Source organism: Mesoplodon mirus, assembly GCF_964341445.2.
Source record: "Mesoplodon mirus genome assembly, chromosome: 17".
In the NCBI taxonomy this organism is placed as follows: Eukaryota; Metazoa; Chordata; class Mammalia; order Artiodactyla; family Ziphiidae; genus Mesoplodon; species Mesoplodon mirus.
The window spans coordinates 52,921,732-52,947,756 of NC_138993.1; the positions used below are offsets into that span (position 1 = coordinate 52,921,732).

Sequence of the window (26,025 nt, forward strand, 5' to 3'; positions counted from 1 at the left end):
TGCATCGGCAGGCGGACTCTCAACCACTGCGCCACCAGGGAAGCCCCTGTTGAACTTTCTTTTCATTTTAGGGATTGACTGACTGACTGATTGATTTGGCTGCGTTGGGTTTTCGTTGCTGCCTGAGGGCTTTCTCTAGCTGCGGCGAGAGGGGGCTACTCTTCGTGGCGGTGCGCAGGCTTCTCATTGCGGTGGCTTCTCTTGTTGCGGAGCACGGGCTCTAGGCACGCGGGCTCAGTAGTTGCGGCTCGTGGGCTCTAGAGCGCAGGCTCAGTAGCTGTGGCACACGGGCTTAGTTGCTCCGCGGCATGTGGGATCTTCCTGGACCAGGGATCAAACCCGTGTCCCCTGCATTGGCAGGTGGATTCTTAACCACTGCACCGCCAGGGAAGTCCCTCATCTATTACTTTTATAGTATTATTTTTTAAATGGAAAGAAAACAAATTTTTCCAAAATATCAACTTAAGCTGTACTCTCTAACATTTATTCTTATTTTTATCTGATTATGGGAAATAATTTAGTTCAAAAGAATGCTGCACAAACTGGAGAAGAAGCCCAACATTATTTGAACTTTCAACATATTACATAATGTAAACTCAATACTAAATAACCTCACAAGTAACATATACCTAAGCCAAGGTCTAATTTTAGGTGAAATCAAATACAAATTACACTGATATTTATCTTAGCAGATGTTCAAAAGTGGAAGAGAAAAAAGTAAATGTTTAAACTGATTATGGATTACCTGGTATTTGGGCCCCCAAAGTATCTATTAAATGTGTACCACCATAGCGGCAGCAAAAATAAATCTGACTGAAGCATTCTGCTAACGTGAAACTAAGGAAATGAAAACTACTCTAAGATTAGATTTTACCACTGTGGTTATTTAACTTTGCTGTAATTTTATGATAATCTCTATTAGGTAAAAAGTGTATAATAAGATCAATCAAGTCTCCTGCCTTTTGAAAGTAAATAGGTTATTCAAAATCACACATTTTCCTAAAATAAAAAGTTTCACTTCATATCCAATTTTCTAAACTTAGAATATTACCAAAGTTTCCATAATATTTTCTTATAAAACTATTTTTCTTACTATATTAAGAGTCCCTCTCTAGATAATTAAGCAGAGACAACAGAATCACTTCAAAGCTCTTACCTGTAAGTTAACCAAGGTTCCAAATCGACTAAAATGCTCATTAAGTTTGCTGATATTATTTAATTCTGGAGGAACTTTTCTAAGTTCAAGTTTGGTATTTTCATTTCCAAACTGAACCTTTTTCTGGAAGCCTGGGCTGTTTGTTCTATTAAAATTTGGTCTGTAACAAAAATCAAGTTAATTAATACATTCATTTATAAATCCTGATCCCTACAAGTACAAAGGAATAAAGTTTTGCAACTTAAGTTCAATTTTTTTTTCAAAATTGGAATTGCTAGTTGATAAAGGGAATTTATTTTTTTTCCTCAAAAAATGAAGTTTCCAAATGAGTAGTGTTCATTATCTTTCATGGAAGCCAAGTGAGAAGGGCTCTTCCATATCATTTGTTCCTTTCCACTTCTATTCCACTCTTACTTAAAGTTCTTAGCAGGAAAGGTCTTAGCACCCTCTTTCAGTCAATTTGCCTATATAACCTTTGCCGTTTCTGCAAAGGCTAACTTATTGAAATATTTCCTACTTCAAAACATTGATTAAAAGCAAGAAATGACTGTCTCGACCTCCTTCCAATTAAAAAAAAAAAAGTCAGAATTGTAGACCATACGTTTGACACTTGAAGAAAGGGGGTCAAAACTGTGGCCCAGGGAGGTTACATTGCTTGCCCTAAATCACAGAATTAAAGGCAGAGACAGAACTAGAAATTATGCATTATTAAACATATGTTAAAGCTCTAAAAGTGTGATCCCAGTCTTTCCTCAAACATGCAAATTTGTAAACGAATCATCAAACACACAGCCTCCCCTACCCCCACAAAGGCTGCTTTCTAACTCCTAACAGGAACTGCCCACATGTAAAGCCTCCTCTCATACCTAACCCTTCCTTCCTTCCCTAAGAGTAGGCTCGTGACTATCCTCTAGACAGCTAGTATTCAACAACATTGCTAAGTTAAGGGGTGGGTTGTTGTTTTTTTTGTGAAGGTAGGGGGAGGTACAAATAGGAAAAATTATGTGCTCAACCACCACACCATTTCTATAAGAAAGCACCTTCTAAGTACCAGACAACTAACTTACATATTTTTAGAAAACAAATACTATACACTTTAGTTGGGGACTGCCTACAGAATAAATTTTATTTTGAAAGAGACCACTATACTGTCACAATAATACTGCAACGATCCTAAAGATCACTGCATAATAAAATTCCTCAATTTCCCCTGCCAGCTTACTTATCAAACCAAGTCTTCTTTGTAGGAACTCCAGGCTCCCCAGAACCAATGGTTCTTTTCCTTGACTCTGAATCCACTACTATCCTCATACTGCTTTTATTAGGAGGCTTTTCTGTTTGAAACAAAAGAAAAGAAAGCATAGATTAATATTTTCTGTTAATTGTAGCCACCTACTTAAATCTGCATTAAAAACAAAGTTCTGGATTTTTGTCCAAATATACATTTTAGAATAGAAATATATGTATATCTAAATATAGTCATCTAAGGGATTTTAACTTATTTTGAATTCCTTTCACACTTAACCGGAGAATAATCAGTAATTCTCATATGTCAAATTAATAATAAATAAATCATCTTGGGGCTGAGTTTATAGTTTTGAAATTAAATGCACAATCTACAAGATTTAAAATTTAACACTAGTCTAGTAACCTTAAGACTCAATAACTTGGAGTTGTGACTGAAATGGGTTGCTTATTTAAACATCAGCATATTAACATAATAAAATCATGCTGAATTTAAAAAGGTAAAGATTCAACATTGAAATGCAGTGCAAAAGAGCTGTAAATATGTGCTACTTTCAACATTTAACATACACTTAGATGGAGTTTGACTAACACAAAACTACATTTAACCTGTTATTCCCAAATGACACCAAAGTTTAAAACATGCTAACCTTAGTCCACACGGAAAAAATATATTTTAAAATTCCTTTCTTAAAAGATGGATAAATTGGTTATATAACTCCTATTCTGAGTATTTCTAAACATATAACTAACCAAAAGAATTTAGGATCTGTTTCAGCACAATCTCTCTCATGGCTACCACTATAATCTCCATGCAGGAGATCCTCCTACCAAATCTGTTCTTCCTCTCAATGAATGATATTATCATCTGCCCAGTTATCCAAAACAGAAACCTGGTGTCTTTCATTTCACCTTCTCCATTACCCCCATTCTAAGTCCCCAAATTCAATAAGTTAAAGGTGTTGTCAACTCTTTCCACTAAACTTAAATCTCTTACTTCCCACTGTTACTACCCTAGTCTAGCTACTTATCATCTCTTTTCTAGAATTTTTCAAACGCCTTTAATTGGCCTCCTATCTCCCCGCCCCCATATCCCTTACTCCCTCTGTTCCTAATCAAAAAGATCTTCCAGTTTCACAAAAGTAGCACAGGATATATGTGCTTTATCGACCCCCTTTTTCTGGCTAACTCTGACTTATCCCACATCTCTACAGCAGATCGGGTGGAAACATCCAGTATCTGGCATTGCTGGCATTCACAGTGCAAGCTGTAGTTTCTTTGCCAAGTGGTATCTTCCCAGGACCAGTTCTGCAACAGAATTTCTGGCCTTATTCCTGCCTCCCAAACATGTTCACTAGCCCTTTTAAAGAGTCTTTGAGCTATCCAATATTCTTTTGTACTTTAATATGTTCTTTATCTGAAGGTTCACCAAGAAAGGCAGTGATGTGTTTGCTCCTACTCATCTGTATTCTCTCACTCATATTCTCTTTCACTGTTATTTATTTAAAAGAAGGAGCGCTAAACACACAGAAGCAAGTTCCTCTTGATATACAATTAGTAAATGTGTCTAGTAGTTGTATTTACTGTGTTTTCCCCTGATACCTTTTTAATAAATTGTTTTTCTGCTTAACGTTTTCAGCACTGGTTTTGAAAAACCACTTAGCCCTTCTTCCTACCTATCTATATCCAGTCAAGGGAGTGTCTATCAAGTTCTCCACTGCCTTAGAAATCTAGAAAGTACAATTATCACTTTTTTGATTCCAGGCATCATAAGGCCTAAAGTTTTTTCATTTGTTTAGTAACAATAATTTCCTATGAAGTTGAAAGTATGAAGCATAAAAATATAGTTATCACATAATAGTCTGTGACAAACATAAATGAGGCCATCTATAGGCTATTCGAAATGTATAATAATTATATAATGAACAATATTATAAACTTTTAATTATGTATATGTCACAATCCAGGCCAGTGAATTTCAAAACAAATGGGCAATAGATGAGAACATTTTGAGGGGAGGAGGACTGAAAAAAGATAAGGCAATAGAAATATAGGTAATCCTCAATTTAAATGGTTTGCTAAATCAGTTGTCTGGTACATAAAAACAATGTTATTAATGGAAAATATATTCCTCAACCAGCTTACAGAAATAGTACATGATGTATTTAAAGAACTTTAAAAAGTACTAAAATAATCATTATGTATAATGACTCTATAAGAAAAGGCATTCAAATTTCTAAGTAGGCACACCAGACATTTATATCTCAATAGAGCCATTTCCTATAACTTGTAACTACATGCATGTGGAGCTGAAATTCCCATAATTCCAACTTCTATATGGTAAGATTTATGTGCAAGGGGTTTGATCCTTCTGTCTTCTCTCAATCACCAGCAAAAAACTGTCCTAGATTTGCGATGGGTCTAATAAATGTTGATCTATAGTGGCATACATTTATGCCACTCCAAAGCAGCAAGGTAAGAAAGAGATGATTTGATGTCAGAGGTTCCAGTAAGAGCAAGGAATACTGGTATAATGAAAAGAAAATGAGTGCTAAGTAGTGACCCAAAGAAGGAAGGGGTTTTCTCTGAACTAGTCAGGTAGGAGACACTCAAGGGATGAGTAAATACCATGAACAGCCATAATCTTAAGTGGCTACTTTTCAATTACAAACAATCTTATTTCCCTTACATAAAAATTGTTAAGAAACCTTTTTTCTATTGCTGTTATTAATGAAAGTCATTAGAATGCCTCAAGGAGACTTTAAAAGATGGGGGAAAGGGACATCCACATGAAATGTTGTCCTGTGATCTCACAGGATATAAATTAAAATGTTCCTCAGTCCTCCACCACAGAAAGTTCTCTGAACTCTCAAAGTAGATGCTCAGAATCTGACAGTTTCTAATGAACAAAAAAAGTGCAAAGTGTAAGTAAACACAAGTTTACTAAACCACATTAGGTACAGACTGTTACTTATTTAAACAAGTTGGACTTTTATTCACAACTGACAATGCATGACTCTTTTTTTTTTTTTTTTTTACTAGAAATAAAAGATGGCAAGGAAAGATTGGAAAGAAAATGGGATTTAAAAAAGTTAGTTGAAGTAGTTAGGAAAAAAGATATATTTTTACTGGCCTGTATAATATTTTCTATAATGTCTGACAACATTGCTCCATCTTTCAAATTAATGTGAACTCTCCCTCCTCTGAACCTTTGTATTAGTTTGCACCTCTGTATAGCACTTTTCCTGCCCTGGCTTATGGACCAGTCTAAATTCTATCTTCTTCTCCCATTTAGAAATTATACCAAAAAGTCTGTCTCCTCTAAGAAAATTTTAAAAGCTAACAAGTCACTTTCTAAAATATAATTCTTTTTGCTTAAAATATTATAAGCAAACCAGTATCAAATTCTAACATGTCAAAAGCAAACAAAAATAAAATATGTATCAAGCATTAAATTTGTACAGCTAATTTCATGATCTAAACTACAAAAGAATTTATCTTTAGGAATTAAAGCATTATTCTTAAGGAGTTTAAATGAACCAATTAAGACTACAAATGATAGCATATACCCCCAAAAAGCTAGAAAATAAGGACTTTGGGGAAATTCCTTTCCCCTTGGATGACAGAATAAAATGTCACCAACACCACAGATAGGGTACCACACATTACCTTTTCTCTCATGTGAGACCAAAGGATCCAAGGTACAAACATAATCATCATCCCTTACTCAACCCCAATAAACACAGGACCGACTGTTCTTTTTAAATGCTTTGCCACTCTTGATATTATGAAAATGATAAGAAGAAAAGATTCATCATAGTACCTCTGGGTGGCAAATCCATATCCCCTGATGTTAGTCCTATCAAGTTAGGCCTTTGCGCATGCACTCTGTGTCGATACATTGGTCTGGAAGTGTTTGTTATGCTTGGGGCTTCAGGATTGTAGCCATCTGTGTCATATGTATCTGGTAATACAAAAACTGCAATTAAAAAACAATTATAAAACTCCTCTTGGTAATTTTTTATATTGATAATAGAAAAAGTCAACTATGTAACATATTACTAATTCATAACTAACATGTATATGTATTTTTAAAAATAGTCTTATAAAAATTAAATGTTATTAAAAACTTAGTTTTTTAAAAAGTGTAACTGAGAACTTATATTTAATGTGCATTCACCATGTCTACATTTTATTCCATATAATTTTAGTAAGAAAAATAGACTTGATAGAGCAATTCACTCTCTAGACATTTTTAAATTCCTCACCTAAAACTCTTCTTTAAAGTATATTACATTATTAATACAGAGAGGGCCAAAACCGCACCTGCAGTAAAAAGAGAGGGTGGAGCAGGAGGAGGCTGGTGATGGATGCCAGTTGTTACCACAGTAGGAACAGAGCTGGTCGCAGAGTTTGGGGGAGCATCCATGCCAGATGGTTGCAAAGGAGGAAGTGGAGGTGGTGGTCCTGTCAAAACCAAAGAATAAGAAATATCATCTGAAAGCAAACAAATAAAATAAGTTATTGTATATCCAAACGTGATATTCTCCTTTAGCAAGTTATAATATCTACAAACACCAAGCTCTTACAACTATATGAGTTTTTCAGGGTAAAATATTCATTTAATGTATTCCAAAACAGGTTTGTCTTAAGCTATAAAGGACTACAGACAGCTGGGATTCATCAGTAACATACATAATTCAGGGCCACCCTAAACCACAGTAACCAGTATATTCCAGATGGGAGCATCTTACTCTTAGTTTCTAGCAGGCATCTACAGGATTACTTTGGATACTTTTAACAAAATCAAGCATCAAACTATCAACTTTTATAAAAGACTATGAATGGACAGATAATAAGTATAGGCAAACATATTTACTTACCTGTTACAGGTGGTAGACTGGGTGGTAATGGGCCTGGCGGTGGCACTGGGGGTCTCAGATTCACAGGTGGGGGTGTAAGAATTGGTGGTGGTGGAGGGAGTCCAGGAGGAGGTGGTCCTTCAACAACAGGAGGCTGTGCTGGGAAAGGCAGCATACCAGGAAGATTGACATCTTCTACAACTACCGGGTCACTTCCATGATCAAAAGGGCACATGTCTCCTCTCATACAGAAACCCTTTTCTGTGAGGAAGAACAATTAGAAAGAAATATGAAAAGTGCTGGACATATACATTTTCTCTAAGTTAACAAAAGTGGAGATATTTAAAAATAGGAATATTTTTAATACTGGGCAAGTATAAGTAACCATATCACAAGAGCTACCTACTCATTTCCAGTAATATAAAATATATATTAAGTGAAAATATAGCTAACATACCCACTAAAAAATATATTACCAAATTAAAATGAGTATACCCAGCTAGCAACATGATACAGCTTTAATACAGTTTACAAAACTTTTACAGTAAAATCTTAAACAGTTTTCAATTCATTTATAAAATGCTTACATAGGTGATATTCACATTTCTAGGTTTTACTTACATGCTAATAACCACTGACTTCTAAAGAAGTAAGTTTTGTCAAGAATGTTTCAGTAGCCAATTCCCTGGTAGGTAACTCAGCAGATATTACTCTTGTTTGGCAAATTCCAAAAATATGTTAAGACTTGGTGCATATAAACACTACCTTTAAATTGATATTCAATAGTCAGTGGTGACTAATAAAGACTTCAGTAATATACTGAGGAATTCATGAAGTGCTTAAAACTAATTTCCCACTATTTCCAATAGGTTAAGTCTTTGAGTAACTGTGTATAACCTAAACTTACAGAAGTTACTCAGCTGGAAATATTAATTCGATACCTCATGAAATAGTTGACAGGCTTACCATCATAGTCTCTACACCGTTTCTTTGGCATTGGTGGTCTTACATACGAGTTATGGTCCACTTGGTCTTCATGAAATTCAGACCAACTTTCGGTAGTATTATTACCATGATGAGTAGGAGCAATTACTGTAATAGTGCTGCTCAAAGTAGGTACAGGGTAGTGGCCAGATGAAATATTAGGTACCGAAGAGACTGGAGTATAATTGTTTTCTAATGCATCTGCTCTATCCAGGTCATATTTAGGTTTTACCAGATCCCTTTCTGCAACAAAATATAAATGACTTATAAAAATACACTCTATTTAAAAAAAAAAAAAAAACACACATGTCCCCAAGCTAAGAAATAGATACTGGGTTCGCCAAAAGGTTCGTTTGGGTTTTTCCATAAGACGTTATGGAAAAACCCAAACGAACTTTTTGGCCAACCCAATATTTTTGCTAAACATAGAGAAAAAGTTCAAATTTTACACAATCCTCCTTTTAAAAACTATTCAATGTATATACAATGTTCCAAGATAAGCTATTTCTTTTCAATATGACCTAAACTAAAAAAGCACACATAAACTTGCTGTACTTAATGAGATTTTTCTTTTCAGTTTTAGTTATAGCAGAGAATTTTTAAATTTTCTTCATTGCAATCGTAGCATGCATAACTTTAGCCAACAAAACAATATATACAATATAAGTATGGTTATTTTTTCTGTGATGAACATTTAGTTGTCCTCCATTCAAAGGTCCTAGCATGGCTTTATACAATGAACACTATTTGTTGAAGATGAGAATGGATGTGTAAAGAGAAAGAAAAAGGAGCACATAATAAACACAAAGAACTTAACTGGGCTAAGAAAAGAAAATTTACCAAGGAAAGAGAAAAGACATTAAGGAGATCAGTTAAGTGAAGCAATGTGCAGAAAGGCCTAATACACCTAGATCACGGGGTGGGGGGGGGAAACTAAGAGTAACAGAGAAATACAGGGCTTATACAAAAGCCATAAACATTATTTCCTAAAGACTAAAAGTAACTATACAATAAAGGTCACAAGGGTAGTAAAAATCTAAGTTGAGTAAAGGTGTTTTACTCTTAAGGTGTTTAGTTGTTTTACTGCCTGCAATATATCCCTTTCAATAATACACATTGAAAGAAAAATATGCATGTTGGAAATGAGACGCTCTTATAAACTCACACATCTGAAATGAAAAATTTTAACTGTTTTCCTAGTTTTGAGGTCTAACTGATATATGATAAACTGAACATACTTAAAATGTACAATTTAATGAATTTTGATCTATGTATACACCTGTGAAACCAAACATCACAATCAAAATAAGGTATATACTGTACATACTCATCACCCCCCAAAAGTATCCTTGTTCCCTTTTATGATCCATTCCTCCTTTACTTTATCCCAGGCAACCACTAAGTTGTTTTCTGTCATCATAGATTAGTCTGCAGTTTTTAAAATTCTATGTCTCTATGTCTCTCTCTCTCTCTCTCTCTCTCTCTCTCTCTCTCTCTCTCTCACACACACACACACACACACACACACACACACTTTTTTGTGTGGCTTCTTTCAATCAGCATAATTATTTTGAGATTCATGCATTTTCCTGCATGTATCAATAGTTCTTTCCTTTTTATCCATTCTATGGATATACCATAATTTGTTCGTCCATTCACCTGTTGATGGACGTTTGGATTGCTTCTAGCTTTTGGCTATAACAAATGAAGTTGCCATGATCATCTGTATATGTCTTTGTGTGGAAATACACTTTCATTTCTTTTAAGTAAACACCTAGGAGTGGAATGACTGACTGGATCATTTGGTAGGTATAGGCTTAACATTTTTAAGATACTGTTCAAGTGTCTTCCAAAGACACTTATCTCCATCCTCACCAACACTGGGTAGAGCAAGTCTTTTTAATTTCAATCATTCTGATGGGTGTACAGTGGTAATTCATTGTGGCTTTAATTTGTATAAAATAAAAATTTTTTAAGAAATTTTTAAAAAGTATTCACTTAGACACACAAAATACATCAAAATAGAAAAAATAAAGATAACACTGACAAAATTAAAACAATTTTTAAAACCCTCAAATACAGAATTTTTTTCACAATGAAAGTGCCAACCAAAATATACATATATGTGGATTATTTACCCCTGCTTCGGGTCCTGCTTCTGCTTCTAGTCCTGCTTCTATCTCTATCCCTGTCACGAAGCCTCTCTTTACTCCAACTTCGACTCCGACTCCTGCTGTAACTGCGACTTCGCCCTCGCCTTCTATTGTACCGGTCTCTGTATGAATCTCTTCGAGGAGGGTTTCGATCATAATCTCTTTTGCGAGAACGATCATCTTTTTTCCTCTCATCACGACTTCTAAAGAAATATATGATCACTTATATGAAAATATTTAAGTGGATACAGGAAAAACTCCAATTAAATGCAAAAGTTCTATTTTATTCTTGTACCATCATGATTCTTTATCCCACCATCAAAATACAAACATAGGAAACTCAAAAAACTGAAAAACTAAACATGATCTGCTAAAGTACTCTAAAACCCCTGCTAAGGAAAAAGAAAACTCTTTTGAAGTCTTCATTTTATACACAAATGCATCTATACATTAAGGGATATGTACATATGTCCTATAGTATATATTGTCTTGTACACAGTCTCGTACTTATAGGCATATACTACATGCAATGCACTCTAAATGCTTTTGAAGCCTTAATGGGAAAAATAATGTATTTACTCTAAAGGGAAACTTTGGGCAAAAAAGGTCTCACATTAAGACTTCACTGGAACTTGCAGTTAGGAATAAAAATAATAACAATAACCAACATATGCTGAGCACTGTTCTAAACCTCACTTCCAGGACCAACAAATCTCACCTAGATATTCTTGGTAGAAAAGGATCGAGTTAACACTTTCCTAGACCAATAAAAGAGTAGATATTACTTACCCCTATGTAAAAGAAAATCAAATCTAAATATTCAATAAAATAAAAGCAATGTCTAAACATTGAACATGGTTCAAAGAATCAATCACCTATTTTCTCTGTATCGGGAGCTTGACTGAGGAGGACTGTGATTTAGCCTTCTAGAAAACTTCTTCTCTCGCTCTTCCTCTTTTGTGATCTGATATACAAAGAAAAATGTGTGCAAGTTTAACAACAGTTATTCCTTGCCATGTTACTGTTTCAATGACTTAACTGATATTAAAATATGAGCAATAGGGTCTTCTTGTGAAAGCGTTAAACAAAATAAATTTGTCTTCTGGGTACAATCATTTAATTTAACAATAAAAGACAGGCTTGCTGAAAGTTAAAGTGAATGGTAAAGAAATTCATAAATGCTTATCTTAGATAACAGCAGCAAGAAAAACATTTTAAGCAAGTGTCCTCATTTTACACATCATTAATGGAAAGCCAATTTTATTCCTTCTTTCAAAAGTCCATTCAAGTTTTGGTTTCATGGATTTGATCTGGCACCAAACACATTAGGGACTAAAGGAGAATGCATTAGAACTAACCAAGTCATAGAAAAAGAAAACATTTGAGAAAACAATACCCGTGAAAATAAACAAACAAGTGAAAACAGTTCTCTAGTTTCTCACAGCAGTATGACAGCTATATATTCCTCTTTCCTACAATTCATATTATATAATTAATGCAACCTTGAAAAACATTCCCTTGATCAGTGCTACTTTCTCTAGACCAGTTTTCCATGCTGCCCAAAAAACTGGTTCCACAGGACATTAAGAGGTGCTATTAGAGAAAAAAGGATTCAGAGGATAAACAAATTGAGAAAATATTGAACATGAGCTTCTGTAAATATGATAGGGCTCAAGATTTTGCATGTTTAATAAAAATCCTAAGATATTCTGATGCACGTAGTCTACAGATAGCATAAATATGTCCCAGTTTATGCCAGCTGTTTCAGCATTCCTTTGGGTAAAAGCCTCTCACTGTCAAGTGTCTCACACTGGATGATAAATTAAATGGAAATCCTATCAACAGACCAAACTCTGAGAAACAGTACTTAAAAGCCTTCTTTTAACAGCTTGCCTTTTTTTTTTCTTTCTTGTAAGTACTTTTTTTGTTCTACTCTTCCTACCCATTTCAACCTTCCCCCTTGCAAAAACAAAACAAAACAAAAAACCCTCCTGATGCACTTTTTCCCTTCAGTTTGCTTCCATGCACCCTTGTAAGTAAGTTAGGTTGACAGACTGTCACATTCCATGGTACCTGCCCAACTGCGAACTTTCACAACACCCACAGCATTTAAAATCCAGACTGCCATCTGACATTTCGGTTCTGAAAGATGAGGGATAAATATCCTTCACAACTGCTCAAGACAACTGTGGTGAAATATTATTATATCAACAGATGTAAGACTAAGGCTTACTGCCTCTCAAACAAAGAGCCCATGATTTACTCAAGATTTCCAAGAATTAAAATATAATTTGCAATTATCTGGAAAAAATTCTGGAACCAACCCAGACTTCCATCAATGGGTAAAATTTAAGTAAATTACTGTATATCTCTATGTTGCATAAGCAGTTGCCAAGACAATATCCACTATCCCATTCTTCCTTACTAACAGACCCCCTATACCGTTAGGTACAAAACATGCAGTTATAAAATTACTTCTGGTCTTCCTCTGAAGACAGAAGTGATGGGGGTGTCTTATGTATATGTGCGTGTAACTATATATATATATATATATATATATATATATATATATATATACACACATGTGTGTAAATATGTTCAGATATACAGAGACAAAAATACATTTGAGAATTATATAATACATATGTAAATACATGTGTAAATTACAATACATATCATACATAAATATTATATAACACATATATAAACATAACGAACATATATTACTTATATAATCTGGAAAAAAAACAAAGTATCAGGTGAAAAAAAACCAAAGGCCACAACCACACCCACCACACAACAATGTCTCAACAATAACAGCAACTATCATTTACTGAGAACCTACTTTATGCCACATACTCTGCCAAGTGCTTCACAGACCTTATTTTACTATTCCTCACAACAGCCCTATAATATTTCCATTTCACAGCTGAGTAAACTAAGGGTTGGAAAAGTAGTAATTTCAAGGTCATAAAACGGTGGTAAATGTTTTTTTAAATTTATTTATTTTATTTATTTTTATTTTTGGCTGCATTGAGTCTTTGTTGCTGTGCACAGGCTTTTCTCTAGTTGCGGCAAGCAGGGGCTACCCTTCGTTGCAGTGCGCAGGCTTCTCATTGGGTGGCTTCTCTTCTTGCAAAGCACGGACTCTAGGCGCGCGGGCTTCAGCAGTTGTGGCACTCAGGCTCAGCAGTTGTGGCTCGTGGGCTCCAGAGCGCAGGCTCAGTAGTTGTGGCGCACGGGCTTCATTGCTCCGCGGCATGTGGGATCCTCCCGGACCAGGGCTCGAACCCATGTCCCCTGAATTGGCAGGCGGACTCTCAACCACTGCGCCACCAGGGAAGCCCCAAACGGTGGCAAAATTTTAACCAAGATTTGTTTAACCTAAAACTAGGCTAACCATGGATATATTATATTAATGGCTTAATTGTCAACGATTATTTTTGGTAAAATTACAATCTAAATAAACATCAAACTGAGGAAATTTGAATTATTATATGATTATTAAACAAGAGTGGTAATCTTGTATGAAAGGTAAACACCTCTTCAAGTATGAAGTCATTTCCATTGCCCTGTGAAGGTCCTTTTATTTGACTACCTTAAAAACAGTCCCCTACAGGGCTTCCCTGGTGGCGCAGTGGTTAAGAATCCACCTGCCAATGCAGGGGACACGGGTTGGAACCCTGGTCTGGGAAGACCCCACATGCCGCGGAGCAACTAAGCCTGTGCACCACAACTACTGAAGCCTGCGCGCCGCAACAAGAGAAGCCACTGCAATGAGAAGCCCGTGCACTGCAACGAAGAGCAGCCCCCGCTGACCACAACTAGAGAATGCCCGTGTGCAACAAGGAAGACCCAACACAGCCAAAAATAAATAATAAATAAATAAATCTATTAAAAAAAAATAGTCCCCTACAAAATGCATGTAGGCAGAAGCAAACAGATCTACTGACAATCTAACTATTTTCACAGAACACAGATAATAAGAGTCCATACCTATAAGATACTGTGCAGAAAAGAGTTAAAAGCACTCCTGAGACTGTTATCTTTAGAAAGACCTGCTGATAAGGTAAGCCCTTAGCTGGCATCTGCAAACAACAATTTCTGGAAGGTTCCCACCATTCCCTGATAACAAGAGCTCACTATGCCTAAACTGTCTGGATAAACAATATGGTCTATGTTGAACATCTGCTTTCCTCCTCAGAGTCTGGAATTTTGGTACATACTAGGCTGAAGATGCCTATGTAACCAGCCCTAAATAAAAACCCTGGGCACTGTGTCTCTAATGAGCATCCCTGGTTCACACATGTTGTCACTACTTGTTAAGTGCATCTTCTTTGACTCCACTGGAAGAGACCTCTGGAAATGTGTTCCTGTTTTTCCCCAGATTTTGCACCATATACTTTTTTCCCTTTGCTGATTTTGCTTTGTATCCCTTCACTGTAAGAAATCATAGCCATGAGTATGACTATATGCTCTGAGTTCTGTGAGTACTCCTAGTGAAATAATCAAACCTGGAGGTGGTCTTGAGGACTCCCAACACAGATAAAAATAAATAAAACTAAAAATAAAAAAAAAAACTCCGTTTAATTATTCCAAATATGTTTTTAAAGAACATGTAAAGTTTAACACAAATTCTTACCTCTTCTTTTTTTATATCTTTTTCTTGGTGCTGAAAAAATTCTACCTTTAAGCTTCCTGATGATGGCTGCTCTGGAGGAGGTAGATAACTCTTTGTATTCACAGCATCAAAAAGTTTTTCCACAAATATCTGTGTCTCTAAAAATAAAATCAAAACCAGCATAGATTAAAAAACATTTGCTAAGATATTTATTCTCTAATTCTCCACATCAGTATGATGAAATATGCCTTGATTTTTATACATCTAAAAATTATACTAAGACCAACAGCTTCCCAACCAGTGTGCTATGGCACAAGTCCCATGGTAATACTGATCCATTCAATTCTCAGGATGCTGAGGGCTAGAATGGCTAGAGCCTCTGGATCAGTCGCTCCCAGCCATCACTAGTCTCCATGTATCCTGCCTAGTATGACAAACAGAAATATTATCAATACCTAGATGCTGGCAAGGTAAAAAAATTTGAGAAGCACTGTGCTAGACAACATCCAAAGTAGGTTCCTAAGCAGTACTATCTTTCAGTCATTTTCTTAATCTCTTAAGAAAAAAATAAGAGCATTCTTTAAGAATGAGCATATGGATGTTAATGAAAGAAAAGATTTCCATTATAAATAAGCTATGGATATAATCAGTAATAATACTATTTGTTCAACTTTGTTACAGTTAGAGTCTGTCTCTTACTGAACTCCTTTAACACTCTCTGAATCTTACTTTAAATAACTTTTTAAAGTAGTATTTTTAAACCAAAGATCTTACCTTTTTGAAGAAATACATCCAGTTGATCAATACATAACGCCTTTAATTCTTTTTCACTTTTGTCTTTCTTTACCAAAGCGAGAACATATTTTGCCAGGGCTGATGGATCTGCATCACAGCTGAAGAAAAAAGCAATGTTGAAGGAAATTTAACCATAAACAATTGCACATTCTACGAATTCCAGTTACAAACTAATAGCATGATAGTTAAATGAGTTAATATATGTAAAAAAGCATCTGGTTCATAGAAAGCAATGAAGAAATATAAGTTTCTCTCCCTTATCTTAATATGCTTTATGTGGTATATGTAGTCATCATTCAGTATTCTGCCAAATACACACTAATACATGTACTAAAGATTCAGTAGGCTCTATTATTAAAAAAAGAAGTTATAACAAATTATAAACAATACCAAAACATCAAAAACTAATAATTAGCGTGGTACCAATAAAAATACCAAGAGGCGGGCTTCCCTGGTGGTGCAGTGGTTGAGAGTCCGCCTGCCAATGCAGGGGACACGGGTTCGTGCCCCGGTCCGGGAAGATCCCACATGCCACGGAGCAGCTGGGCCCGTGAGCCATGGCTGCTGAGCCTGTGCGTCCGGAGCCTGTGCTCCGCAACGGGAGAGGCCACAACAGTGAGAGGCCTGCGTACCGCAAAAAAAAAAAAAAAAAGAAAAAAACCAAGAGCCTATTATCCCCCAGAACAAGGTAAATAATGGTCAGAAAATCCCTGAAAAAGAGGACAATAAAGGGAAACTTGAAAACATACCACACAATACAGAATTTTAATGAAAGAAAAGCAAGTTTAGAAATAGACCCAAATATATATAGAAACATAAATTTTATAAAGGTGACATCCAAGTCAAGGAAGAAGGGATGAACTACAAAATAAATGGTATTGAGAAAATTTGGCAGCTGTCTTTCTAAAAAATTAAGTTGGACCCATAACTTATTCCATATACCACAGTAAAAACATGAAACCATTAAAGTATTAGAAGAAAACAAGAAAAAGTTATTTTACAACTCTGGAGTAATGAAGACCTTTTGAATTATGACAGAAAATCCATATATTGCACAAGAGTAATTTGACTATACAAAAGCAGCAAAAACTTAAGAATGTAAAAAAGACTTAAAAGTCAAATGAAATACTAAACAGAAAAAGAAATAAAAATGATTCTTAAATATGAGTAAAAATATAACATCATCCATAAGAGAAATTCAAACTTAAGCTACACTGAAATATCATTTTTCCGTTCTAATGTTGATAAAATCTAAATATATGGAAACATATTCTGGAGCCAAGATTACACGGAAACCATCAGTTTTCACCCATTATTGCTGCTGAGAGTGAACTAGTAGCTCCTAGGGTACGGCAGTAAAAAGATCACAAATGCAACTGACCCAGCAATTCTACTTCAATGGGTTAACTTTACAGATATACTTACATGTTCAGAATGATATGTGTACAAGTCATTCAGTGTCACACTGATTGTAAAATCAAACATCTGCAACTGTCCATTTACAGAGGACTGGAAAAAGAAAGTATACTAAATCTACAAAAGGGAATGGCATACAGCAAAAGGACAAAAAAGAATGAGGAAGTTTTCATATCATGGAGAAATTTTCCTATCAATTTGTTAAGTTTAAAAAGCGAGATAGAGAAAAAATTTGTATAGTGTATTACCACTTGTGTGGGGAGAAAAGGAGATTATATATTTGGGTTGGCTTATGTCTGAATAATGAATAGGTATAAGTATAAACAAGTAACTATGGTTATTTGTTGATGGGGGTAGGGAGTAGGAAGTGAAAAAGAAACAGGGTCAGGAGGGAAGAGGGAAAGTTTCTGATGCCCAAACCATGCCCAACCAATTGCTAAAAAGCAGATAATTGTTTTTCAACTAAGCTAAAGTTGTTACCTATTCAAGTAAAGGTCATTTTACAAGTTAGGGTAAATAATAATAAAATAATAGCAATAGCTAAGCACTAACATTTACTGAACCCTCATTTGCGCCATGAACGGTGCTCCACACTTTACATTCTATAGTTAGTTCTCATTTTACTGATGAAACTGAGGCTCAGGAAAAAGCTAAGCAAACTGCCCAAGACTACATGTAAATTAGTAACAGAACAAAGATTTAAACCTAAATTTCTTACTCTAAAGTCTGCTCTCTTAACCACTACACCAAATTGCTTCTTACAACGAGCTACCCAAAAACCAGACCTCCAATTTACTTACCACTACAAACATCTAGTTACAGCCACCAACTCCCTATCCATCCTAGTAAAAGCCCCCTACAATACCGCCCTTAGTTGCTGTCCAAGGCACAGTTCCTCTAATCTACTTCCTCCTGTACTCTCCCCTCAGAGTCCACTATTTCAAACAACCTCTAAATTCCTCAGCCACGTTTGCCTCACTTTCTTTGTACTCTTCTTCTATGCCACCAACTTGGCAAAATCCCAACTTAGAATCCACCTCCAGCTTAGATTTAACTTCCTAGCTTCTCTTAGTTTCATGCCAGTAACATAAATAATGCTCAGTAAATTAAATTTTCAAAGGATACTGATGACACAAAAAGACTTACCAATCACAGTTTTAAAAAAAAGACAAATACATTAGGGAATTACAGTAGGGAGAGATGACTACAAATGAGGGGGAAAGATAGGATAACCTAATAGTTCATTGGAGGAAAAATAGATACATACATGATACATGACATCCTTCAATTCATTTTTATCGCTCTTTATTGCAACAACTATTAGCAATTTTAACTCTAACAATACTAAACACAAAATAGAAATTCCACATGTTCTACCAAAAGTTCAAATGCTAGAATATTAATATGGAACTTATACACATTAAAGCTAGAAAATACTTTAATACATATACCAAAAAGTCTTAATTCCTATTCATATCTGGAATGTAACAGTTTTACAGAATTATAGCAGTAACATGTCACTGAATCAAAAAGTACATCTTAAAGACACTGGACAGCTTTGGCTGCACAGTAGAAACACCTATGGAAAATCTAACTGCAAGTGAATCAACAGGTCTAATACAACCATCTGCATTTTGCTTTGTTTATTTTATAAGAGCTGTACAGATAAGTCTGATACAGTATCAGAGTTGAGAATTACTCTATTAAGGAACTAGTACAGCATTTATTATATAATGTTAAGACTCCTTAGTGTACATCTTTGTGGTGACTGTGTCTTCAAACTCATCAATCTTCCCTTCAAAAGGCAGAGCCCAATTCCCCAATTCTTTGAGAGTAGGCTCAATTTAGTGGCTTGCTTCTAAACAAACAGAATACGGCAGAAGTGATGGTGTCTGATGTTTAAGGTCAGACACCATCTAGGTCATTTGCAATTATATATATATATTCTAGAGAAATCAGCTGCTATGCTTCAAGGACACTCAAGTAGCCTTACAGAGAGCACCATGTGGCTATGAAATGAGGGCTCCAGGGAGGACAAAGGTCTCTTGCCAACAACCATACGTGAATGAACACGGAAGCCGATTCTACAGAGCCAGTGGAACCATGAAAAGACTGCAGCACTGACCAAAAGCTTGACCACAATCTCATGAAAGACTCAGAGCCAGAAATACCTAGCTAATCTGCTCCAAATTTCTGACCCACAGGAATGATATATGTCATGAGATGATAAATGTCTGCTGTGCTACTAAGTTAAGTTTCAGGGTAATCTGTTAGTAATTGTATATCAACTTTTCTCATAGATCTATTTCCACTTATTTACGAAGACTTGAAGTGGGTTATAACCTAAACAGGAAAAAAAATTCATTTCAATGGTACATGAGATTTTTAAACACTTTCTCTTTGAAATTTATTTCAATATATTTATTTATACCAACCATTTTTTAAATGCAGACAAAGTGATTTGTGGTAACTTAATTTTTTCATGTTTATCACAATGAGCACTATTAAATAATGTTAATATTAATAATGCTAACGTTAATATTGCGCATTAATATTAAATGCACTATATTAAAGATAATATTCATGTTGGTAATTCTGTGAGAAAAATTTTAGAGCCTGCTTTTCACTTAATTGCTAGTGAAGATGATGATATGACTCCAGAGACAATGGGCCATGAATTTTCCCATTTTTCTGAAACACCGATTAAACAAGGAATTTCCTTTAGCAAAAAGTCCACAGATAAGGATATAGGAAAGAGCTGGACAACGAATTCAAAGAAACTGGAGAGGCTGGGGTCAGCCTCTGCGATGAAATAAGCATGAAGAAATGGGACAATAACCTCATGATGTATCTACAGATACACTTATATCTGGCAATCTGGTAACACTGCATGAGAGACCATGAAACAGTACTTTTTCATGTTAGGTAACCTGAATAAGCACAATCAACTAAACATTAACCTAACTAGACACCAAGCTGAACATACTTCAGTTTACTGGAAATCACTGTGATACATAATACTATTACTGTGTTATACAGTTTTATTGCAACTACTGTTAATGAACAAATTCAGAATCTCTACATTGAGTCCAAATGCTATAGTTTGATTGAGTATTGATTTGATTGTTGTGGTAAATTTTCAACTTAATAACAGCCTTTCTAATAACTGTCACTTTACATTTCTCTTAGCTAAACAGCAAATCTATTCCATTCCCTCCATTATTTTTTAAACAGGACACTTTAAAAGTGAATTTAAATGTTAGCAGCTAAAAATGTGGAGATTTTTAAAAAATTATTGTGGCCTAGAATACAGTTTTATAAAACAGCAAGATAAACTCCTGAACAATCTTTGCTCAACATCTTCTATTAGAAGCAATTCAAACCAAATCAAGAACCAATAAAAGCCACAACAATCATAATGAATTAACCACCATACAAAAAAATGTTAAATACTTAAAATAGTCTGAAAGGCAGATTACTTTTTAAAATTTGTTAGACTGCAAATTACATAGTAGAAGCAAGGTTTACAATTTCACATTTAACAACAGAACAGGTAAATATGCATTTGGGAGGTAATTTTTCTTAAGTCCTACAGGAAGCCACTTCTGTTTTTTTTTTTTTTTTTTTTTTTTTTTTTTGCGGTACGCGGGCCTCTCACTGTTGTGGCCTCTCCCGTTGCGGAGCACAGGCTCCGGACATGCAGGTTCAGCGGCCATGGCTCACGGGCCCAGCCGCTCCGTGGCATGTGGGATCCTCCCGGACCAGGGCATGAACCCGCGTCCCCTGCATCGGCAGGCGGACTCTCAACCACTGCGCCACCAGGGGAGCCCCATTTCATTTTTAATAACTTTTGAAAACAAGAAAAAGGTATGTAGTTATAAATTATAGCTAAGTAAAAAATAATCTGAACCCCAGAAGTTTAATAATATACGAAAATGTTATGGATCAGGGACAAAAGGCAAACTGTGTGTTCTCTTTTCTATTTATCTTAATTAAAAGTACCAATGCTACTTCATCTGAACATCTAGCAATAATAACCTGCTATGCAAAATTAATGAAGTAAAAATGTTTAAATTACTGAATCAAAAGAAAACTATATTCTGATAGTAAGGGGTTATTTTTAAAAACTGTCTCCATGGTAAGCAAGACTGTTCACGAGGTACTTTACTATACCAGTTGGTACTGCTGATGATATAGGTTTGTGATTTGAATGACACATTATCTTGTCAAAGCTAGTCTTTACCCTCTGCTACACTGTCAGCATTCTAGAAAGATGTGAAAGAAAAGTGGGGCTGAAATCTTCTTTCAGATCAGGGAAAGAGAAAAAAAGAATCAGATTTTGAAAACATTAAGGACAAAGAAATAATATTGAAAGAGTGACAAACTTCACTCCTACCTTAGAAAACAGGCTGAATTCCCACTAAGTCTCTGTTCCATAAGTACTTCTAAGCCCAGCAAAAACGTAATCTGCCAATAAAGTACAATTCTGACCACAGAGTGCTCCAACTTCAATTACCCTTCTGTGTGTGTGTTGGGGGTAGGAGGGTGGGAGCAGTGAGGGGATAGAAGGAGGGCAGCAGGGAAAACACAAAGAAAACCAGAAACTACAAAATAAAGAAGACATGGCTTACCAATAGCACTGTGGAAGGCGGGGTGATGGGGAAGCAACTAAGTATTTCAACTTACAAAAGTCAAATGAGATAAAGCGTTGAAATGGAGGAAAACAAATCATAACCAGAGAGGAAACAGTGCAGCTCTCCCATGCAGTAGGGAGTGCCACTGCTTTCACTTCTAGGTGCCACCTTTTATAAATATATAAACAATGCAGTAGGGGGTGCCACTGCTTTCACTTCTAGGTGCCACCTTTTATAAATATATAAACAAAGTCAAACATTCTTAGAAAATGACCAGAATGGTAAATGGATATCATTATCAGATAACTTACTGGGGATTCTTGTGTAGGGAGGAGCCAGACAATACACACACAGAAGGCATTCTCATATAAACAAGTGCTCTGAAGAGGAAAAATGCCAGGTAATGGGATAAAGAATGGAAGAAGAGGAATGAAGGGGGAAAAAGAGGAAGAAAGCAAAGGGAGGAAGGAGAAGGAATGAATGAGTAGATCCTAGATGAGATTATCAGGTAAGGATATTTAAACAGGGTCAGAATTTAAATAGGGAACAGAATGTAGTGCAAGCAAGCTTTTTGGCTTTCTGGAAAAAGGTCAGCCCAGGCAGAGGGAACCAACAGAAAAGGGCTGAGGTGGGTATCTACTGATACTTGATTCATGAGGGATAGGAGTCCAGTGGAATGGAGCAAAGTGCTCCATTCCATCCAAATGTGTCATGCACATTTGGATTTCTAATCTCTCACCTTTGTAAGGATTTAAAATTTACATCAGATCACTATGAAGTCATTCAAACCAATGATTTTAAAGGCATAAAAATAAAATTTTATCAATCTCTGAATATACTCAGTTAAGGATACAACTAATAATAATACCCCTGAAAAGCATGGGTGAATATCTAAGAGGGTCATTCTCTTCCAGCTGTATCTGGGGAGGAGAGCACATGCACTAAGTAAGTTAGAAAAGCCAAAGCAATGCAGAAAATTAAATGTTTTAATAAAATCTCCCAAAAGAACTTAATTTTCTTAAGAAAGACTTCAAAACACATGAATCAAATAACTGAGTCACTCTGCTGTACAGCAGAGATCAGCACAACACTGTAAATCAACTATATCTCAATTAAAAAAAGAACCACCCCTAGATATAAAGGTTGTAATTAATCTTCCTAACACACTCATCATATTAGTTTTTACTTTTTAATTTAGTACTTTCAAAATAGTAACTAGACAGTGAAGCAAAAAACAAAAAGCTAACACACCAGTACAATATTTCAAAAAGAAGTCTGTTTTGTTTTGCCCAAGTTTTTTGGAGGCTTTAGAAATTCAGTGGAAGATAACTGATGAAATTTTACCCAAGCTTCCATTTTCAGTAATCTTGAGAAGGAGGAGCTGGAGGTGGCAGTGGGAATTAAAAATTAAATTTAAATATGTTAACTCAGTCACTTTAGAACACGGATATACACCCACGTCTGTTCCTACCAAATTTTCACTTTATATTCAAGAAAAATATCTAATTTACATCAAAGTCATGCAATTATTCTGTACATAGAATTACTCTTTTAAAAACCCAAATTTCATTGCAACAAACATACTATATACATTGAAAAATTCAATTACCAGTTTACTATACAGTTGCATCCAATTAAAAAAAAGAGTAAAACATAGATAATTTGTATGTAGTAATTAGTTACAGCAAAGGTTACTCATAAAGAATTATTTATTACATACCCACTTTATTCTACAAAATAAAATTACAAAATAAGCATATGTAAACATGATACATCCATGAGCATCACATGAACCACTTCTTATCACTGCACAAACTTAGCACAAAACATGTAATTATAATGCTGAAAACTATTCAGTTAGTTCCTTCATTCCCTTATATTACCCCCAAGAAATGGCAGGAATTCCTCCTTACCTTGAGAGCAGTGGTTCTCAAACTTTTTGGTCTCAGAATCTTTTTACACTTTAAAAATGACAGAGGACCCGGAAAAGCTTTTATTTAAAAGCCAGTACTTACCATATTAAAATTTAAAAATGAGAAAATTCTAAATTATTTCGTTTAAAATAACTAAATAAATCCATTATGGTTTAACATAAATACCTGGGGGCGGGGGGCAGGAGGAGTAATCAAAAGGAAGAACTTATTGATATAAATAAATGGGAAGTCCAATAGTAGGACTGTCTTTAGGCATAGCTGGATCCAGGAGTTCAAATGATGTTACCAGGACACTCCCTTTCTATTCTGCTTTCCTTTGAACTTGCTTTATTTTGAGGCAGGCACATGTGGCAACAAAAATAGCCCTGAGCAGTTCTGGGCTTACATTATTCTGACAGCTAGTGAAGCCAGAGAAAATAGCCTCCCCTCTCTCCCAGAGCATCATATTGGTCCTTGAAAATGACTGACCTTCTCCAGTTTGAGCTATACCCCCACTGCAAGGCAGGGATGGGCAGAGCTCGATAACTAATAGCTTCACCTGAAACTAAACACAGGAATCCCCTGCTTTTCAAAAGTTTGCTTTATGCCCCTTTGTGAAGCTTTAACAGAAGACCTACATTGGTAACTACTAACCACAAGAAATTCAGAAAGGATTTTCACTTTTATGAGAAAAGGCGAAAAACAAAAAGTGTCCAGCATTTGTTTTGTAACAAGTTGTACAGAGGTAGCCCGTATCATGAGCAGCGAGTGGCACTGCCCAGATCCTTCCCCAAGAACTACACTGGGCATCTCAGCATCAAGCCGCCATAGCTTTGAACTGTGTCTGTGAGCATCTATGTTTTATCTCAATTTATTTTGTGCATCCATTGACAAGATGTGTCCTAAAGTAACTGCTTCTTCACTTTACGACATTTCAGCTTACGAAAAGTTTCACAGGAACACTACTTTCAGATATCAGGGGAAACCTGTACCCTATATTTTTTTGTGAATAAAGTTATATTCCCACACCAAAATAAAAATTTAGTAAGAAGATTGACAATGTTTCTTTTTCTTTCTTTTTTTTTTTTGCAAATACCATTAATGTCTGCCTTAAATAGACTGATACTTACATCTACTTTTATATTCAATCTGTTATGATACCCTGTTTTGGTTGAAATATAAAATCTGGCCTCACACAGGTATACAGTTGGGAAAGTGGGGACCTCACAGACTCCATGAAAGGGTCTCAGGAAGCCCGAGGAGTCCTCACACCACATCTGAGAATCGCGCTTTATAAGTGATTCAGAAAGTATGTGTTAAGTGTCTAATTCAAAGACAAAGTCAGTCTTCACACTCCCAAAGACCCAATAATCAGACTGTATACTGCTCAGTGCAAAAAGCAGTAGCCCAAATAGCAAACTGAGCACAGATAGGTGTGGTTATAGAATCATGTCATAGAATTCTCTCTTAAAAGAAAAGTGGAACTGCAGATGAAATGCTGATATGGCAGCCCACAACAAAACTCCATTATTTCTTGGATGTTTTACATTCTAATTCACAGCTGAGGAAGAATCAAATTCTCTGGGAAAGGGCTCTGGGGCTTCCAAAGGCCACCCCTTCAGTTACTTATATGTGGATTCACATTTACCTAGTTACAAAACAGATTTGAAGCGCTTCATCCCTTCAGTTACTAAGAGACAGGAGAGGCTAGGGAACATTTTCTCTCTTGACCAAGAAGGGGCAGAATTATCCAAAAGAAACAGCACTAAGACTAGAAATGTGAAAAACCTAGTTCTGTCATTCTGTTGTCAACTAAATTCTTACAAACTGTTTCCTCATATATTAAAAAAAAAAATTCGGACTAATGCTGTGTGGCTGTATGGTATACTTCTGCGTTTTTTCTAGTATTGCCACAACAGTTTCCTAATACTGCTATCAAATCACGCTGAAATTTTTTCATTAAAAAGGGCATACTTTTCACCTCACAAATCTCAGGACTAAAGAAACTAAGCTTCAGTTTCCTTATCTGAAAGAACAGCTGCTCTGCCAAATTAGAAATAATTACAAACAAATATGACTGCAAATAAGAAAGCATTTTATTAACCTGCCAAACACCAGAACCAATGGACCACTAAAGAATGAAATAATAAAAATTTGAAGTAATAAGATGCCTATTATTGCCACACCCTTAGAATAGGTGTTAAAATCTAGTTACTATATTTTAAGCACTATTCCCTTTCAAATCT

At 35.6% G+C, this 26,025-nt stretch overlaps 1 protein-coding gene across 17 annotated transcripts in view; it reads right to left on the reverse strand.

The window, feature by feature from the left end:
* The window catches only part of RBM26 (RNA binding motif protein 26), an 85,245-nt gene that overhangs the window by 42,860 nt on the left and 16,360 nt on the right, over window positions 1-26,025 (reverse strand). For 9 of the 17 annotated variants that reach the window (XM_082602308.1, XM_082602316.1, XM_082602315.1 and 6 more), the window contains exons 2-11: window positions 15,796-15,914; window positions 15,043-15,179; window positions 11,276-11,364; window positions 10,386-10,603; window positions 8,230-8,490; window positions 7,285-7,524; window positions 6,728-6,898; window positions 6,225-6,380; window positions 2,379-2,490; window positions 1,157-1,316 (exon numbers count right to left, since the gene is read on the reverse strand). In XM_082602308.1, the coding sequence (XP_082458434.1) occupies window positions 1,157-1,316; window positions 2,379-2,490; window positions 6,225-6,380; window positions 6,728-6,898; window positions 7,285-7,524; window positions 8,230-8,490; window positions 10,386-10,603; window positions 11,276-11,364; window positions 15,043-15,179; window positions 15,796-15,914 (1,663 nt within the window). The remainder of the gene's footprint in view (window positions 1-1,156; window positions 1,317-2,378; window positions 2,491-6,224; window positions 6,381-6,727; window positions 6,899-7,284; window positions 7,525-8,229; window positions 8,491-10,385; window positions 10,604-11,275; window positions 11,365-15,042; window positions 15,180-15,795; window positions 15,915-26,025) is intronic. The other 8 variants (XM_082602311.1, XM_082602310.1, XM_082602307.1 and 5 more) reach the window with 3 other exon arrangements.